At 44.6% G+C, this 21,184-nt stretch overlaps 1 protein-coding gene across 1 annotated transcript in view; it reads left to right on the plus strand.

The window, feature by feature from the left end:
• The window catches only part of LOC137535444 (zinc finger protein 208-like), a 195,524-nt gene that overhangs the window by 88,836 nt on the left and 85,504 nt on the right, over nt 1-21,184 (plus strand). Inside the window, exon 12 of the mRNA XM_068257272.1 lies at nt 11,841-12,764. Coding sequence (XP_068113373.1) covers nt 11,841-12,764 — 924 coding nt within the window. The remainder of the gene's footprint in view (nt 1-11,840; nt 12,765-21,184) is intronic.

A 21,184-nucleotide genomic window follows, 5' to 3' on the forward strand; every position in this document is an offset into this window, starting at 1 on the left:
TTGGTAATGCTGCTGTATGTGCCCTGGACGCTCGCTCGAGTGGATCCGCCCCCCGCTCATTAACACTCATACATATTCACTGCTTCTGGCCAATCCGCACACAGCGGGGCCAGAAGCAAAGTATTAAACAGCGGACCGCAAAACCGATGGTACTGATGATCAGCAGATCGTCTTGCCACGAACCGCGGTTTCGGTTTTAAACCGAAAAACCGTGCAGCCCTAGATCGGATTGTAATTTGATAATAAAGATTTTTTGGATTTATTGTAGTGATGGTCAAATAGATGCAAATAACTTCGAGTTGATGCAATTTTTTTAATGGAAATTTATGCAGCTTGAAAATGAACGAGTCCAATTTTACCTCAGCAGAACATGATTGGTTCATTTTCAAGCTGCCTATATTTGCATCAACTCAGTTATTTGCATCTACTAGACCCTAGGTTCTCAACATGCGGTACGCGTACCCCAGGGGCTACTTCTCATGGTTCCAGGGGGTACTTTGGCTTGATATAATTAACCAAGTATAACAAATTTAGAGTTTTAGAAAATGATAAATCCTATATAAACAACACCAAATTAGTATTTTAGCTAATTAAAAGCAATAGTAAATGCTTGGAAATTGTTTAAAACCAATTATTATGTACTATGATTAAAAATGTATTTGTCAAGGGGTACTTGAGATAATGTTTACTATGCTAGGGGGTAATTGGTGAGTACAGGGTTTTAAAAGGGGTACATACCAATAAAATGTTGAGAAACACTGTACTAGACCATCACTAATGTATTGCTGCGGTCAGTGTGGAGCTATACAGGGTACTTTCTCTTGCTTTGTGCTATTTGTGTTACCCCAGCACACTCTCTATCCTATTTATGTAAATGAATGATTTAACCTATATGGTGCTGGTCCGATCCTTCTGTTTCCTATATCCAGTACACTATCCAGCCGCTGCTCCTAGTGCAGGTTTCATTTATAGTGGACCTGAACTCTTGCACAGGACAGGAGGAAAACATAGAGAAATGCACCCTGTATGTATTAAGATAGTGTAGCCTGTCTAACTCCCCCTCATCTGTGACTAATCACAAGTTGTAATTTGATCTCTCATCTGTGTCAGCTCAGGAATCTTCTCAGCACGGCAGAGCAGCTAATTTGTAAACACAGGATGTTATCAATATGTCTGCTTCCATGAAAGCAGGAAGTTGGCATAATGCAGATGTATTGCAGGATTTGTATCAGGTGTAACAAATAAATGTTTTTCTTTAAAGGACGACTTGTAGTGAGAAGAATATGGGGGCTGCCATATTTATTTCCTGTTAAGCAATACCAGTTGCCTGGCAGCCCTGCTGATCTATTTGGCTGCAGATTCTGACTATAATGCCAGAAACACCTGATCTGTTGCATGCACAATTGAAGGTAAAGAGGCGCCCTGGTTGAAATAAAAGCATCTAAAAACAGCTTAAAATCGAACCCCACATCCCATTTCCAACCACATCACACACACTTCCCTACCCCCACCGCCACCATCCCTTGTGCCACACCCCCCAAAACCCAAACCCAGAACACACAGCACGATCACTGGTTATTATGCTATCACTCCAAATTCCAGTCATACTGCAGCTACCAACCACACCTCTAGTCAAAACCAGAGTTCCTCTTCCATATCTACATTCTCCTCATCTGAATCTGATACTCTTTCTTTTTTAGAGCTTCCCACTCTTCTAAACAAGGAACCACCTTTACGTCCCCTCATTTCAAGTCCCACGTCACTGAATCACACCCCTCAATCAAAAACCTCCAAGGCCCAGAAAAGACCAGCACCCAGCCCAGAAAACGGGGGAGAAGGGGCATCAAAAAGAAGGGACATAACCGAAACCAAGTCCAATTAGCATCACCTCAATTTCCACAGAAGGCTGAATATAAGTCTATCTTCAATCTTTCGTCCCATCATCTTTCCCCTATAGAATGTAAAGTTCTAAATCGAGGTCTCTCTTTCTGTCCCACCAAAACATCCAATCTATTTGAGCTATTTGTGGACCTCAATTCCTTTGTGAGGAAACTTACACTAAAAAGATATTTTCTGATAAAAGACCTGAAAAAATCTAACCCAGCTGTGTCACCTAATTCACAGATTATATTCACCAATGAACCAATAGATTGCCCTAATGTCATTTTAGACCCAGACACATTCAGTGTGGAAAAATATATCCACACTGAATTTAAGAAACAATCACAATTTTACCCCACATCATATAGAGGCCCACATATAGAGACCTTCTATCTTTCTGTATTAGAGGAACTCCGACAGTTAGAGAAAAATCAAGCTCCACCCAAGTTCAACCTTACCCGAGCAGAACAAACCGCTGTCAATTCTCTCAAAAAGAACACAGACATAATCATAAGAGCCGCTGACAAAGGGGGTGGGATTGTATTAATGAACACAACAGACTACATAGCAGAAGCACATAGGTTATTACATGATCCTACATATTATGCAATATTACCCAAGGATCCAACACATCAATTTAAATCCCAATATGAGAAATTAATAACCTCAGCACTTAAAGAAAACATCATTTCTAAAGAAGAAAAAGATTTCCTTATTACAGCAAATCCAAAACTACCTTTCTTTTATTTTCTTCCCAAGATACATAAATCAATACAAAATCCCCCAGGCCGTCCTATAATCTCAGGTATTGGATCACTCACCTCCTCCCTATCTGAATACATTGATTATTTCTTGCAAAAATATGTAATTTCACTCCCCTCCTATTTAAAGGATTCTAGCCAGCTCCTACAAGAACTCATGTCCATAGTATGGTTACCCAGTTACCATTGGGTAACACTGGATGTTACAGCGCTGTACACCAACATCAGACATGAAATTGGTTTACAGGCCCTAGCTCATTACCTATACCTAGATACCACCATGCCAATCCCTCAAAAGAATTTTCTCTTACATGCTACTGAATTCATACTTACTCACAATATTTTTTCATTCCAAGACACCATCTATTTACAGACCAGGGGCACAGCTATGGGGGCAAATCTAGCTCCATCATATGCTAATTTAACAATGGGCCTCTTCGAGAAACTATTTTTTGACCAAAACCCTCTCCAAAGCCAGGTGATAAAATATTGGCGTTACATTGATGACATCATAATCATTTGGCAGGGTGATACGACTACTATCAATCAATTAGTGAATTCTTTCAACGATAACGATTGGGGATTCACATTCACTATGAATACCCATCCACAAACCATTGATTTTCTAGACGTCACACTGTATATTGAAAATAACATTATAAAATCCAAGACTTTTTTCAAGAAGGTAGATGCGAACTCCTATGTCTATTATGGGAGTTCGCATCATAAACCTTGGAAAACAAACATACCATTCGGCCAATTTAGACGAATACGAAAAAACTGTACAGACTTGCCCACTTTCGACACTCAAGCAGACAACCTAGAGAAAAAATTCCTAGATCGATCTTTTCCCAAACCATTAATAAAGTCAGCCAGACAGCGAGCAAGAACTTTAGACCAAAAATCACTTTTAGACACACAAACGAAAGACAAAGACCAGACCAAGATTAGCCAACCTTCTTTCATTACCCGATTCAGTTCCAATCACAAGAATATCAGATCTGTTGTGAACAAATATTGGCCAACCTTACTAAAAGATCCATACCTCTGTCCTAAGCTTGAAGAGAAACCGAAGCTAATTTTTAGAAGAGCCAAAACTTTAAAGAACATCCTAGCCCCAAGTAGACCTCGAGCATTAAATGCCCCCATACGAGACTCCCATACTGTCCCAAACATACAAAGATGCAGATCGCCAAAATGCTTGGCATGCGACTACCTTCATCCGGGCATCCTTTCGTTCACATGCACCGTTACTAATAATACATTCAACCTCACCCATTCCTTCAGTTGCAGCACCACACACATCATTTATCTCATCACATGCCCCTGCAATAAACAATATGTAGGGCGCACTAGTCAGCAAATCAGAGCAAGACTAGGACAACATAGAAGAAATATCCAAAAATCATTTGCCAAACACAGTCTGTCTAGACATTTCGCTGAGTTTCATAATTCCGACCCCAAACTGTTTGCTTTTACACCAATTGAGCATATCACAGACATCTCTTCCCAAACAGATCGTATGTCCCGTTTACGGGCAAGGGAGATGTTCTGGATTTTTAAACTCAGAACACTCAAACCAGAGGGCCTAAACGAGTGTCTGGAGCATAATTACTAATAACCATATTACCTTCACAGCCCACAGAGTTTTATCACTTACCCCCATAATTCCACTGTCTTCCCTTCACATACAATTTTCTTCACTTTATCTTTTTTCCCTTCCTCCTCTCTATTTTCTGCCCTGTTACCCAGACCCCCCCCCCCCTCATTTCTCCCCCCCCCCCCCAAAAAAAAAAAAAAATCAGGCTATATGTAAAACCTTTTATTTCTTTATCTCTGAAAAATAGATCCCCAAAGGGTTAAGCAGGATCACACACTGAATATCTATATGCACATTAGCACAAAATTAAGTCATGAGAAAATGTATTTATTTCTATTTGCCTAATCTAAGAAAACGCTGTATTACCCTACTAATAGAAACATTGTGCACTTTGCTGCCATCTAGTGACAGAACAGCAACAGGGTTCTTTCAGCTGCTGTTATGTCTAACATACATGAGCACTGGCGAGTTTCCCACAATATATATATCAATGCCCTAAACCAAGATGGCGGCGCCACAACTTCCTGCGGAAGTCATCATCTTATGTGATGTCATCCCACCCTCTGAACATCTGATCCACCCCTCGTTGAGCTCTCATTACTGCAGCTGCAGAGATTAGCAAAGCTAATATATATTGCAGCTCTTCAGAGTCTCCATTAGAGGCTCCCTTTGCCATATCGACTTGTTCATTTGGTAAGTCAAGCTTACTCCCATTATTACAGTTATATGAAGCGCTCCCCCTGCTGTTTAAACTATGCACAGTTTTTTGCTGTTTTTATGATATCAATGACCAGGTATTCTTAAAGTGTCAGTTAGTGTCAGACACATGTCTATTTATACCTGGCCAAGTCTTGTGATAATTGTTCCCCCTTTTTTAGATTGATATATGCACTTTAGTCTATCTTATAAGCTATATATTCACGGGCAAGATAAATATCTCCTATACTGTACTATGAATGCTGGATTCTTGCATATGTAATTTGTGCATTATTAGTACTATTATTATTATTTTATTATTAATTTAATTTGTGGCTGCATGTATATGTATATGTGTGTATATATATATATATGTATGTATGTGTATGTATATCTGTATATATATATATTTTATAACTTTAGTTTTTAATTAATTTTTGTTATAAAAACCTCCTCCAGCATATGGAAATTTTGGGCATGTGGGATTGGTTCGCGGGGGCGTGCGGGCTGTTTGGCGCGGGTGTGCTGGGTGGTTGACGCGTGGGGTGCCGTTCGCGGGCTTTTGCGCGCGTGGGGTGCCGCGATTCGCGCGTTTGCGGACTATTGCAAACGCGTTTTGCCGCGGTCGCGTGGGTCGCGGCGTTTTGCGCGCGCGGGAGGCCGCGGGCGGCGCTTCGCGTGCTGGCTGTTTGGCGCACCCGTGCTGGACGGTTTGCGCGGCTTTGTGAATCAGGCCCATGGACTGTTGATTTTTGAACATTATATAAATACCTTCAAATGCAGCTGAACACTGCATTTGCATATTTACCATCTCCCATTTTAGATCGGCAGTCTAGATCCTTAAATTAGGTTAAATTTAATTTTTTGAAAAATCGTTTTTCTGATTGATGGATCTATCGAATCATTCGATCGTTTTCATTTAACCCAGTGGTATGTATACTATTGGGATATAAATGTATAATGCATAAGTATTCATTGTATTAACCTATAACGCGGTCGATATAGTTATACTGAGGAGCTCTTTCACTATTGTAGGCACTTTTATTGGCCTGATGAAGCGGGCTTGGACCCGCGAAACGCGTTGCCTGTGCTAAATAAAAATCTTTTGCCATATACAAGGATTTCGTTATTGAGGTAAGCCACCTCATATTATTTCATCGATTTTAAGCTGTTTTTAGATGCTTTTATTTCAACCAGGGCGCCTCTTTACCTTCAATTGTGCATAGCTATACCCCCAAACAATCTGTGTTTGAGGGGTGGTGACAGACCACCTGTGGGTGCCCCACAGTGGACACCTGTCCCTACTTTTTCAAGGAGAGCGACCACATCCAGGTCCCGGCTGGGACTACCCCGAGTGGAGTCGGGTTTATGGTCTCCACCTGCTTCCTACGGTTGGTTGCCCTTGCAACCTCCTTTTGTGAGTAGTAATTTATTGAAATTTCTTTTTTCAATTGCATACTAATATACTACACTATTGGGCTCCCGTATTTGTCTCCTATATTTTTTTCCCTGCAAGGTGCTGAGACACCCCCACTACACTATGATCTGTTGCATGCTTGTTCAGTGTCTGGGGCTAAAAGTATTAGAGGCAGAGGATCAGCAGGATGCCAGGCAACTGGTATTGTGTAACAGGAAATAAATATGGCAGCCTCCATATCCCTCTCGCTTCAGTTCCTTCATGCACTTCACAAAGGCCTGTGTGCCGAAACATTCTGCTTTTATACTGTGATACAATAATAATGTGCGCTTTTATAGCCTTTACATCCAGGTCTAGACTCGGTTGTTCTTGATTTTATGTGTGTTTCCTGCACCTTTTCAGGGCCCGGGTGCTGACTGGCAACTCACTAGTGTTTTCAATTTATGCTGCGGTTGAGCAATTAGACAAATTTATCATTTCCTCACCCCAATAATGCCATTTCTCCCCCAGTATAGTCATGTCCCTCCCCCCTGTGTCCCCAACATTGCCATTATCCTCCAGTATATAATGTCCCCCAACCCAGTAATGCCATTTCTTTCCCAGTATAGCCATGCCCCTCCCCCTGTGTCCCCCAGCATTGCCATTATCCTCCAGTATGTAATGTCCCCCACCCCAGTAATGCCATTTCTTTCCCAGTATAGCCATGCCCCTCCCCCTGTGTCCCCCAGCATTGCCATTATCCTCCAGTATGTAATGTCCCCCACCCCAGTAATGCCATTTCTCCCCCGGTATAGCCATGTCCCCCCTGTGTCCCCCAGCATTGCCATTATCCTCCAGTATGTAATGTCCCCCACCCCAGTAATGCCATTTCTTTCCCAGTATAGCCATGTCCCCCCTGTGTTCTCGAACATTACCATTATCCTCCAGTATGTAATGTCCCCCACCCCAGTAATGCCATTTCTCCCCCAGTATAGCCATGTCCCCCTGTGTCCCCCAGCATTGCCATTATCCTTCAGTATATAATGCCCCCCACGCCAGTTATACCATTTCTTTCCCAGTACAGCCATGCCCACACTCCAGTATTGCTCTCTTCCCCACCTCCATGCAGAGCAGTAACAGGAAGGATTACATTGGTTTATAGCTAGCGGTCACAGTGTGCTCCAGTCCTCTGCTCTCATTAGCCTCAGTCTCTGCCTCTCCTCATATCCTCATCCATCTACCACTACCAGCACTGCTTTAACATCACAGGAATGGTAACAGTGGGAGGTGGATGTGAGGAGAGAAGGCCAGCTGGAGAGGAGGCAGATGGAGGACAGGACTGCAGCACGCTGTGAGTATAGTGCACAGATAGCTATAAACCAGCTTATTATGCTTTCCTGCAATACTCTGCATGGCCCCACCACCCACAAGTGACAACAATGGGGAGTGCTGGGGGGTCCTGTATTGGTAGTTTCACCACTGACATCCGTATAACCTAGATTATCCTCCCCTTATTATCTATCCAAAGGCAGCAGCATCCTGTACAGATCACATGACCACATCACTGAGGATGGACGAGGACCAGAGTCACATGGCCGAGAGGATATTCAACCTCACACTGGAGATCATCTATCTGCTGACTGGAGAGGTGAGAATTCTGGGAGGTCACATGACATCACTCTTATCTCTATTAATAAAACACACAGCTAACTGGAGAGGTGAGAAAGGGTTCTGAGAGATTATGTGACATTAATGTTGGTCTTTCCATACAGAGTTTTCCTCCAGTGAAGTCTGGTGATCATGTGACCATCACAGTGCCCCCACCTCACTCCCTGATATCTGAGGGACACAACAAACAGAAGATACTGGAAATCAGCAGGAAGCTGATGGAGCTGCTGACAGGAGAGGTGAGCGGTGCTGGGAATTATGGGACATTATCCAGTAACAGCAAGGGGTGTGTCTGGATGGTGACCGTTTTATTCTATGTGTCAGGTTCCTATGAGATGTCAGGATGTCACCGTCTGTTTCTCCATGGTGGAGGGGAAGTATATAGAAGGACACCAGGACCTCTACAAGGACGCCATGATGGAGAATCAGCCGCCCCTCACATCACCAGGTAAGAGGAGATTCTTAATTTTTTGTAATGGAGAAAGCAGTTCTTGGGGTCCTCCTAGATCCCCCTCATCAGATAAACACAAACAGACAATTCAGTAAGGGCTGTTTAGGAAAATATAGAGGTTGGGGAAATACTGCATTCTGTATTGTAGACTTTGTTTCCCAAGTGCAGTAAGATTGTCACACATGCGGTAATAGGTAATTTACTGAGAAATGTTGCTTCGGTTCAGTAAGACCTGCTCGGTGATGCAGAAGTCTCACAGCTGTGGAGGAGGTCTCTGCAGCAAGCTGAGGTTCTCGCCTACAAGTGTCTGCATAACCCATTCCTGTGTGACAGCTTACTAGAGAGTAAAGGGCTTCCTGCATCCCTTTAGATGTGTATACATGCCACTAAAGGGCCTCTTCTGTGTACCAGTATATAGATCTGCATGGCTAAAGGGATACAGGGAAGCCTCTGTAAATGTCTCCTGCTGTTTTATCTTGTTTATCTTTTTGATAACCCACCCGGAAGTGCTTCTGATCAAATGAGGTAAGTAGCAGGCCAGGTGGCTCTTCCTATTGGCTTTCTCCCTAGTCTGTCAGTTTTACCACATGCTGATTTCTAGTTATTGACAAATCCAGCCAGATCTTAAAAATACCCAACATTTCTTTTGTTTTACCGAATGATCTATCTAAGTGAATTGACATTTTTTGAGGTATTCACCGCACAAGCCGGTAATTTACCTCACTAGTCTGTAATATTTACTTTTCAATGTGATAACACTTAGTTAATTGAGCCCATAGTATTCAGTCAGTGTGTGTGTTTCCTACAGATAAATCCAGTAATGGAAACCCACCAGAGAGGTGTACAGGTCCTCTTTATTCCCGGGATTGTCTACAGGAAGTTCCCACCACCCCCCACCATTATCAGATAGGTGGAACTGAGTGTCATTAGAGACCCCAAACTATGTGACATTGTTCCCTGTTGTCTCTGCTGTTATCTGTGCTCACATTATAAAGTGCTTCTTATTTTGTGTGATTAGAGCGGAGAACTGATACATGTAAGTGCTGTGGTTAAAGAGGAAGAATATGAGACGTATGTGAGGAGTGATCAGCAGTCTATGGAGGAGGGTAACATGATGAGGACAAGTAAAGAGGAAGAAGAAGAGACGTATGTGAGGAGTGATCAGCAGTCTATGGAGGAGGGTGACATGAGGACAAGTAAAGAGGAAGAAGAGGAGACGTATGTGAGGACTGATCAGCAGTCTATGGAGGAGGGTGATATGATGGGGACAAGAAAAGAGGAAGAAGAAGAGACATATGTGAGGAGTGATCAGCAGTCTATGGAGGAGGGTGACATGATGGGGACAAGAAAAGAGGAAGAAGAGGAGACGTATGTGAGGAGTGATCAGCAGTCTATGGAGGAGGGTGACATGATGGGGACAAGAAAAGAGGAAGAAGAGGAGACGTATGTGAGGAGTGATCAGCAGTCTATGGAGGAGGGTGACATGATGGGGACAAGAAAAGAGGTAGAAGAAGAGGTGTATGTGAGGAGTGATCAGCAATCTATGGAGGAGGGTGACATGATGAGGACAAGTAAAGAGGATGAAGAAGAAGAGATGCATGTGAGGAGTGATCAGCAGTCTATGGAGGAGGGGGACATGATGAGGACAAGTAAAGAGGAAGAAGAGACGTATGTGAGGAGTGATCAGCAGTCTATGGAGGAGGGGGACGTGATGAGGACATCTAAGAAAGAAGACATTATTGCAGAGATGAGAATTGGTGAGTGATAAACATTAGATATTCAAAAACCTTTTTAAACTGACTAACAGATATGTCCCTGCTGGGCACAGTATAGATCATCTTCCTCTCAGTATGTGCGGTAATATTACCACAATTACATGAATCTACCTCCTTGATACAATGTAAAGCAGTCAGTGTGCAGCGCAGGAGATTGTGTCTCAGAAGTTCAGCAGAATAGGTGCCGTATCTATTCCTGACTCTCTCCTCTCTCACTTCAATTCTACAGTTACTAATTACATGCTATAAAACACAAACTTCACTAACTATAGTGCTGCCAAACTGAGCAACTAAACTACTGTTACGAGCGCTAATAGAGCAGCGCAACTTATTTCCTCTGTACATGCTACGTAGGGACTGCTTTAGTGAAGGATCGCGGGAGCAATACATCACTACCGCGCAGCAAGTCAAGGCAGCGCCCATTGCCAAGTAACACACACTATGCTGCCACTAGCGCGTGTAGTGTGCACAGAGGAAATAGTAAATGTGCTCATAACAGTAGTTTATTTGGTCTGTTTGGCAGCGCTATAGTTAGTGAATCAACCCCATTGTGTTTTAAAGCATGTAAATAGTAAGTGTTGAATTGAAGTGAGAGAGGAGAGAGTCAGGAATAGATACAGCACCTATTCTGCTGAACTCCTGAGACACAATCTCCTCCCCAGTTCTCCCTGAATGTCGCTGTTGCCAATCCTCTAATGGCCAATCTCCCTGCTTCTTTTTAAATAACTGTTAAACCTTCCTAACCCCAGCTTCCCCTAATCAGGCAGTCCTTGTTGTATATGAGGACGAGGTCAGCCAGATTCTCTGCTCTGCATGGCCTGACCTATATTCATCATGGGATATTATGTTAGTGGCTTGTATAATTAGCTGCTGCAGCAGGACTTGTAATTCCATTAGGAATAGCGGCCGTGTTGTTTGGCCTCGCTCTCCCTGACCTCCCCACACTGTAATCTTGGATTGCAGGTTACTATTACAGTAAAGCACTTTCTCCAACTAGAGCAGATATAGCCCCGCCCCCTTGTCATAGCCTCTGAAGAAGCACTTGTGTGTGAAACTGCCGTCAGGCTCCCAGCAACCAGCACCCACCATTATCCACCCCCGCACCGGTACGTGTTTAGTCTCTTCTTATGGACTGTGAGGTGATGATGTAACACACAGCCTACTTGTCTGCACATTGCCAAATAAAGGAAGTTGTACAGCAGTGCCGACCATCCTCTTTCCTTTCATCCCTAATGATAATTGTTCCTCCCCTCAGAATTCTCTAACAGGAAGTGACGATGTTTCTCTATTTGCAGGGCGGAGTCCCGGCATCAGGAACCTCTCAGAGACTCGTCTCTCTGTATCCACAGACTGTACAACAGATGATGATGTCACTGGACAAGAGTCTCCTACAGATATCCTGGTTACCCCAAATATTCCCCCAGACTCCCCTCACCTGTCTAACCCTGAGGGGCCTGATACCCAGCACAGCTCTCCCCCTGCTGGAGGGTCTTATTCCTGTTCCACGTGTGGGAAATGTTATAAGTGGAAATCAAATCTTGTCAGACATGAGAGATCTCACACTGGTGAGAAGCCCTATTCATGTGCTGAGTGTGGGAAATGTTTTACTCAGAAATCAAATCTTTTCACACATGAGAGATCTCACACTGGTGAGAAGCCCTATTCATGTTCTGAATGTGGGAAATGTTTTGGGCATAAAGTAAGTCTTAACAGTCATGAGAGTTCTCACACTGGTCAGAAGCCTTTTTCATGTGCTGAGTGTGGGAAACGTTTTGGGAGTAAATCACAACTTGTCAGGCATGAGAGACTGCACAATAGTGAGAAGCCCTATTCATGTGCTGAGTGTGGGAAATGCTTTGGGCGTATATCAAATCTTGTCGCACATGAGAGATCTCACACTGGTGAGAAGCCTTATTCATGTGCAGAGTGTGGGAAATGTTTCGCTCATAAATCATATCTTGTCACGCATGAGAGATTTCATAGTGGTGAGAAGCCCTATTCATGTACTGAGTGTGGGAAATGTTTTGCATGGAAATCAGACTTTGTCCAACATGAGAGATCTCACACTGGTGAGAAGCCCTATTCATGTGCAGAGTGTGGGAAATGTTTTGTGAGGAAATCAATTCTTGTCAGGCATGAGAGATGTCACACTGGTGAGAAGCCCTATTCATGTGCTGAGTGTGGGAAATGTTTTGCACGGAAATCAGACCTTGTTCAACATGAGAGATGTCACACTGGGGAGAAGCCCTATTCATGTACTGAGTGTGGGAAATGTTTTGCACGGAAATCAGACCTTGTTCAACATGAGAGATGTCACACTGGGGAGAAGCCCTATTCATGTACTGAGTGTGGGAAATGTTTTGCACGGAAATCAGACTTTGTTCGACATGAGAGATGTCACACTGGGGAGAAGCCCTATTCATGTACTGAGTGTGGGAAATGTTTTGCACGGAAATCAGACTTTGTTCGACATGAGAGATCTCACACTGGTGAGACGCCCTATTCATGTGCTAAGTGTCAGAAATGTTTTGTGAGTAAATCAACTCTTGTCAAACATGAGAGATCTCACTCTGGTGAGAAACCCTATTGATGTGCTGAGTGTGGGAAATGTTTTGCATGGAAATCAATCCTTGTTCAACATAATAGATCTCACATCGGTGAAAAGTCCTATTCATGTGCTGAGTGTGGGAAATGTTTTTGGCATAAGTAACAGCTTATCAGACACTTTAGTGTGGAAGATGTATTGGCCACAAATGTTCTGATGCACGTTGTTGTTTTTTTTTCTGTTTTTACCATATATATGTTACGGCCAGAACCCGAAGTTTGGCCACTTCTAGTTCTGGCCGGCCACTTCGGGTTCTGGCCGACCAATTTGCGAAGTGGCCGCTGCGCTGCGGCCAATGTTAGAAATGGATTGTTTACTCTGATATTAATGTATCTTCTGGCCGCAGCGCAGCGGGCAAACGTATTAATTTGTTGCAATTAAGCCGGCGGCAATGTAACAATTCAAGTCGCCGGCTTTTCATCTGCCTCTCTCTCCTTCTCCCCCCGCCTCTCTCTCCTCCCCCCGCCTCTCTCGCTCTCCTATGGGCAGCCGGCGGGGACACGAGTGTCCCCCCGGAGTCGTTCGTCGCGGCAGGGAAGCCTGCCGTTCTTGCAGAGCGGGTGCTGGAAGAAGCAATGTCTGCAGCCTCCCCGCTCTGCTGCCCCTGCTGCGACGAACGACTCTGGGGGACTCGCGTGTCCCCCGCCGGCTGGCCATAAGAGGAGAGAGAGAGAGGCAGATAAAAAGCCGGCGGCTTGAATTGTTACATTGCCGCCGGCTTAATTGCAACTAATTAACTAAGTGGTTATACGTTTGGCCGCTGCGCTGCGGCCAGAAGATACATTAATATCAGAGTAAACAATCCATTTCTAACATTGGCCGCAGCGCAGCGGCCACTTCGCAAATTGGCCGGCCAGAACTAGAAGTGGCCAAACTTCGGGTTCTGGCCGTAACATATACACCGAATGGTGAGGATTTTTTTCATGCTCCTCAGTGCGTTGGTTTATAAAGTGTTAAAAGTCCCTGAACTGAAGTGACATGATGAGATAAATATGGGTACATATAGTACTGTGCCTGGTTAACACTTGCTTTGTGTTCACTTTTTTATTTTCTAATGTAAGGCTTATGAACCAGGTGCTTTATCTATACAAATGAGGCAGAATCTGTAGTCATATGCAGCCATGGCTCTCCTGAAAAGTAAATAAAAGCCAAAACACTTTTATCTGGCTGAACAAATACTCCTGATAACACAAGAGTGCTGAAATGATCATTATTTGTTTTTGCTGGGAGCTGAATAAACCAGATTTTAACTCACACTGATTTTGCTGCTGTGCATAATTCAGAGTCAGGATAACACCTCCTTAAAGTGAAAATAAGAATGTGAGACTCCAGGAAAGTTCTATAAAACATTGTTATTTACCTGCTGTGAGCTGCAGATGTAGGGATATTAGAAGCTCCCATTCATCCAGACTGAACTGAGGACAGGAGATTTCCCCCTCTCTGTGTCTCTGTTTTACTGTCAACAGCCCAAGTTCACCAGGAACTCTCCGCCGGCGAACAGTTTGGGCCATCTCTACCAGCCTTGAGCGCTTATAATTTGTCTGTTTTGCTTGTCTTATGAAATGTGTATACCATTTATGAATAGCAGCACGAGGAATTATGTTTTTATTGCTAGGTTAGAGGTAGGTCTTCCCCAAGGGGGTACGTCACCGCCGTGGGGAAGTCTATTAGGTCATAATTTGTGCACTAATTATCACTGAAGCTAACACCCCCCCTTGGTCTATAGTGATGCAGGGTGTGTAATATAGTCCAGTTTCTGGAGCTCTGCCCACTGATGCAGCTTAATCACTAATTCCCCCTCCCTCTCTTTGCCTGCAGTGTATGCTGGGTGTGTAATTTAGTCCAGTTTCTGGAGCTCTGCTCACCATTGCAGTTAAATCATTCAGGTATGAGGTTGTTTGAAAGCGCTGCCATGTCTCCCACTGTGCAAACTTAAATGTAAGTATACTAGTGGCTAGCTGCCTTCACTGTTTTAAATTCACTCTCAAATTTTTAGATTAGAGTTAGCACATAATTTTGCATCTGTTTTGCATTAGAGGCATGTATTCAGCCCTAGGGGGCTCTGCATTGCCGCTGATGGCTTACAATTCAGGTGCATCCTTGAGCGCTTATCATTTGTCTGTTTTGCTTGTCTTATGAAATGTGTATACCATTTATGAATAGCAGCACGAGGAATTATGTTTTTATTGCTAGGTTAGAGGTAGGTCTTCCCCAAGGGGGTACGTCACCGCCGTGGGGAAGTCTATTAGGTCATAATTTGTGCACTAATTATCACTGAAGCTAACACCCCCCCCTTGGTCTATAGTGATGCAGGGTGTGTAATATAGTCCAGTTTCTGGAGCTCTGCCCACTGATGCAGCTTAATCACTAATTCCCCCTCCCTCTCTTTGCCTGCAGTGTATGCTGGGTGTGTAATTTAGTCCAGTTTCTGGAGCTCTGCTCACCATTGCAGTTAAATCATTCAGGTATGAGGTTGTTTGAAAGCGCTGCCATGTCTCCCACTGTGCAAACTTAAATGTAAGTATACTAGTGGCTAGCTGCCTTCACTGTTTTAAATTCACTCTCAAATTTTTAGATTAGAGTTAGCACATAATTTTGCATCTGTTTTGCATTAGAGGCATGTATTCAGCCCTAGGGGGCTCTGCATTGCCGCTGATGGCTTACAATTCAGGTGCATCCTTGAGCGCTTATCATTTGTCTGTTTTGCTTGTCTTATGAAATGTGTATACCATTTATGAATAGCAGCACGAGGAATTATGTTTTTATTGCTAGGTTAGAGGTAGGTCTTCCCCAAGGGGGTACGTCACCGCCGTGGGGAAGTCTATTAGGTCATAATTTGTGCACTAATTATCACTGAAGCTAACACCCCCCCTTGGTCTATAGTGATGCAGGGTGTGTAATATAGTCCAGTTTCTGGAGCTCTGCCCACTGATGCAGCTTAATCACTAATTCCCCCTCCCTCTCTTTGCCTGCAGTGTATGCTGGGTGTGTAATTTAGTCCAGTTTCTGGAGCTCTGCTCACCATTGCAGTTAAATCATTCAGGTATGAGGTTGTTTGAAAGCGCTGCCATGTCTCCCACTGTGCAAACCTAAATGTAAGTATACTAGTGGCTAGCTGCCTTCACTGTTTTAAATTCACTCTCAAATTTTTAGATTAGAGTTAGCACATAATTTTGCATCTGTTTTGCATTAGAGGCATGTATTCAGCCCTAGGGGGCTCTGCATTGCCGCTGATGGCTTACAATTCAGGTGCATCCTTGAGCGCTTATCATTTGTCTGTTTTGCTCATCTCTACCAGCGACAGGTACAAACTACAAAGTGTGATTAGCGCTGTGGAAAAGATCATTGTATCATAATGAGTGAACTATCAACCTCCCCACCCACAAGAAAGGGCACACCCTGGATCTTATATTTCATTCCGGACTTTTAATATCACACGGAAATAAACCCAGTGGTATGGTCAGACCACCACACTATCCACTTCTCTCTGACAGCACCAGCGATAAAACACAGAGGGAAAGAACTCATAAAATACCGTTCTTTGAAAGATGTCTCACCCTAGCCTGTTCAGAACACCCTCAACTTCAACGCATTAACCAATCATTGCGCAGACCCAGACTCCATGGTCCTGATATACAACCATGCAGTGTCATCTGCCTATGACGCCCTTGCTCTAGTTCGCATTAAACGGTCTACACCACTTCACCATGCACGGTGGTTTGACAGCTCTCTTCAAGACAGATACTCTTCAAGATTGGACTGCTTACATTCAAATCCCTGCACAATCTGGGCCCTGGATACATGAAGGAACTGCTGAAGCTGCACCATACCTCCCATAACCTCAGATCAGCCAGTTCTATAAACTTGGTCACTCCCAGAGTGCACCTCAAAAAATCTGGAGATAGATCCTTCTGTCATGCTGCCCCTACTCTTTAGAACTCCCTGCCACACCCAGTAAAGACAGCACCATCCCTGGAGCTATTTAAATCCAGACTGAAAAGCCACCTGTTTAGCCGGGCATTTCCAGACTTATAAAATTCTTACTTTGTACCACGATGGTCTGATCCATGCTTATGCGCTTTGAGTCCCATAGGAGAAAAGCGCTCTACAAATGTTATTTGTTGTTGTTATCATCCCTGACACCTCTCAATCTCCACATGGCGAGAATGAGATCTAGTGCTACCAAGATCTAGCGTGACCCCCTCCCACCCAGGCAACCGCTTCTTTGAGCTCCTCCCATTGGGCCGCCGTTATAGGACCATTTCCTCTAGAACAAACATGCTTAGCAGCACCTTCAGGTTGTCCTCCTGCTGAACTCTATCCCTCCTGCTGAACTCTATCCCTTCCCTGCTGAGCCCGCCCTCTTGCTGAACGCTATCCCTCCCCTGCTGAGCCCGCCCTCCTGCTGAACTCTATCCCTCCCCTGCTGAGCCCGCCCTCCTGCTGAACTCTATCCCTCCCCTGCTGAGCCCGCCCTCCTGCTGAACTCTATCCCTCCCCTGCTAAACCCACCCTCCTGCTGAACTCTATACCTCCCCTGCTGAGCCCGCCCTCCTGCGGTAATCCTACCCCCTCAGACAGCAGAGACTCCCCTGCGCCCGCTCCAGTCCTCCAAACACTGCAGGGGTGCAACACCCTCCTAGCAACTCTAGTGCAATATCACCTGCCCAGGTGTATTATTACCCTCATGCTGTAAATGTTTTCCACCTACACTACTTGACTATTGTTCTTGGTTTAGTCTGCCAATGTCTGTTTATCTGTTGCCAATGCTAAAGCAGCGCAGCTTAATCACAGGAGTGCGAGGTAAAAATCTCCAGCACACTCCAGGGCTGTGGAGTCGGTCCAAAAATCCACCGACTCCGACTCCTCAGTTTAGGATTCCACCGACTCCGACTCCTCTAATTTGCATATTACAATTTTGTTGATTAAAAGTATGTAACATGAAATTCGTCTCATAACTGCCAACGCTTAGGAATTTTACAAGACAACTGAAGTGAGAAGGATATGTAGACTACTATATTTATTCCCTTTAGACTAAAACTAGTCCTTGGTAAGAGTACTTGTAAAAGGTACAAACCGGAACAAAGAACATCTATCAGGCCCTAGGCAATGTAAGTGTGGGTACATGTAAGAATGATGTGCAGGTACTCTGCAGGGGAATGAGGAGATTGTAAACAGACAACACCTCTGTGTTCAATGTGCACAGCATTTTCAGTGGATTCCCTGCAGCTCTGTGGGGAGTGCATATGTAGAGTATAGTACTACTGTGTAACAAAGTAAACCTGAGACAGATGAAATTAAAATTTTATACATACCTGGGGTAACCTCCAGCCCCCTTCAGGCTAATCAGTCCCTCGTTGTCCTCCTCCACCACCTGGATCTTCTGCTATGAGTCCAGGTACTTGAGCCAGTCAGGCGTAGTGCGCATGCACACACTCCGCCGCCAGGAGCATACTACACCTGTGCAGCACTATTGCGCAGGTGCAGAATGTTCCTGGCTGTGGGAGCGGCATGCGGCCGGACAGCGCTGACTGACTGAATTACCGGGACTCATAGCAGAAGATCCGGGTGGTGGAGGACAGTGAGGGACTGATTAGCCTGAAGGGGGCTGGAGGAAGCCCCAGGTATGTATAAAACTTTACTTTTCATCCGTCTCAGTTACCCTTTAATTTGTAGTCACCAAACCAAATTTTAATAACATATCAAATTATTTTATTTCATCAGCAAAGGGAGTGCATACATTTGCATAAATCAGCATCAATGCAGAATTATTTCCATCTTGTTGACCATCTCTATTAGTGACATAGCTACACATCAGGCTTTATTCTTACAGCATAGATGTTATTTAGTATATATAAGAGATTCCTGTGTACACATCATATATACAGTCACAATCAGATATGTATATCTGACCTTAAAAATACGTGGACTGCTTTATTGAAGCAGCACAAGTAACTAATTTTGATTGGTTTATTTCATTTTTGTATACTAAGCACAGCTATTACTGTATATATACTGTATATATACATTATTTTTAATGACTATTATCTGAGAAATAGAACATTTTATCATATTTTCTATTTTAATTACAGTTACAAATTCATTAGGAGTCGGAGTCGGTGCATTTTTTCCCGACTCCGACTCCAGGCACCCAAAATTGCCCGACTCCACGACTCCGACTCCACGACTCCGACTCCACAGCCCTGGCGCACTCTATGCTGCGGTATTGCTAACTTACTCGTGCTCCATTAGCTTAACAGACGTGCCACTGAACCCGCCCTGAGCCCCTGGCTTCACAGGATGAGATCCCAACACTTTGATTAGCCCAATAGGCTATTTGTCACGTGACAGGAAGCCTATTGGGCCAAATAAACAGAAGCGCCCATTAAGTTATTGGAGCGTGCTTAAGCCTTTCGGGACCGGCTGCCTAACCCCCCTTCAGAACCAGGCATTTTTGCAGAAGGGGGGGTGCTTTTGGGGGGTGAGGCAGCCGGATCCCTGCAGGGTCTCTCTGGGCTGTCTCCCCTGTGTGCAGCAGCCTTCACCCACTTTCCAGGCTCCAGCGATGAGCCGCAGCGGACCCCTCTGCTCCGGCCGGCATCTCTGCTCCTACTGACGCTCAGTTCCGGGTCGCAGCTTGATGATGTCATCAAGCTGGGACTTGGTGCTGGTGTCTGAAAGAGCAGACATGTCGGCAAGAGCGGTGGAGAGCACCGAAGGGAACGGCAGGGAGGTGAGTGGATCCTCTTCTTCCCCCCCCCCCCCCCCCCCCTACCGTCAAATTGATCACTATGATCCGGGAGCGATTGTAGTGATTATCAGCCTTACGCGATGGCTGCTGATCACTGAGGGGAGATGCCAGCTGTCATATGACAGCTTAATCTCCCCTCTCCAGTGCGCACGACTGCGTCAGGATGGTTCGTTAGCGCGGACGTTGAATCATTGTCCAGTCATGACAGTAGCACCACCTGCTGGACATAGATTCAACGTACGTCGGTCCCTGAAAATTTAAGCTTAAAGAACAAACCGCATAGTGATAGTAACAAATACAAGTATGCCAAAAATCTCCAGCGCACTCTATGCTGCGGTATTGCTAACTTACTCGTGCTCCATTAGCTTAACAGACGTGCCACTGAACCCGCCCTGAGCCCCTGGCTGCACAGGATGAGATCCCAGCACTTTGATTGGCCCAATAGGCTATTTGTCACGTGACAGGAAGCCTATTGGGCCAAATAAACAGAAGCGCCCATTAAGTTAATGGAGCATGCTTAAGCCTTTCGCGACCGGCTGCCTAACCCCCCTTCAGGACCAGGCATTTTTGCAGAAGGGGGGGCGCTTTTGGGGGTTCAGGCAGCCGGATCCCTGTAGGGTCTCTCTGGGCTGTCTCCCCCCTTTGTGACCCGGTGTCCCCCTTTTAGCCAGCAGCCATCACTCACCTTCCAGGCTCCAGCAAAGAGCCGCACTGGACCCCTCTGCTCTGGCCAGCATCTCTGCCGCTTAGTTCCGGGTCGCGGCTTGATGACGTCATCAAGCTGGGACTCAGTGCTGGTGTCTGAAGGAGCAAACATGTCGGCAAGAGCGGTTGAGAGCACCGAAGGGAACGGCAGGGAGGTGAGTGGATCCTCTTCTTTCCCCCCTACCATCAAATTGATCACTACGGTCCAACAGCGATCGTAGTGATTATCAGCCTTACGCGATGGCTGCTGATCACTGAGGGGAGATGCCAGCTGTCATATGACAGCTTAATCTCCCCTCTCCAGTGCGCACGATCGCGTTGGGATGGTTCATTAGCGCGGACATTGAATCATCGTCCAGTCAGGACAGTAGCACCACTAAGATTAAGCTTAAAGAACAAACTGCATAGTGATAGTAACAAAGGTGGAAATGGACGAATAATACAAGTATGCCAGATATTTCAAATATTTAAACAATTTGTTCACAGTGTTAATTATTGTAGGTAGGATTCAGAGTTTAACAAGTTTATGGCAGATGGGAAAAAGCTGGTTTTCCGTCTGTTTGTGTGTATGCAGATTGATGCAAACGTCTACCTGATGGAAGGAGCTCATACAAGGCGTTTCCGGGGGATCGTTGTCCTTGATAATGATTTTGGCCCTTCTCATACAGCGAGTCTTATACAGTTATCCAGAAGTCTCAGCAACCAGAAGGAAAAATTCTGACCTTGCAGGATGCATAAATCTTGTTTTACAGTTCTTTATGCAGTAATAATCCTCTGTTACATTAAGGTAAGTCTGTCTTTTGTCTTAATTTGTTTTAAATTACTGTATTTCAACATTAGTACAGAGTTTGGCATATAGTGTGGGGTATAGTACTGTTTTTTTTTTTTTAGCTAG

The sequence above is a fragment of the Hyperolius riggenbachi genome, chromosome 10 (genome assembly GCF_040937935.1).
Source record: "Hyperolius riggenbachi isolate aHypRig1 chromosome 10, aHypRig1.pri, whole genome shotgun sequence".
Classification (NCBI taxonomy): domain Eukaryota; kingdom Metazoa; phylum Chordata; class Amphibia; order Anura; family Hyperoliidae; genus Hyperolius; species Hyperolius riggenbachi.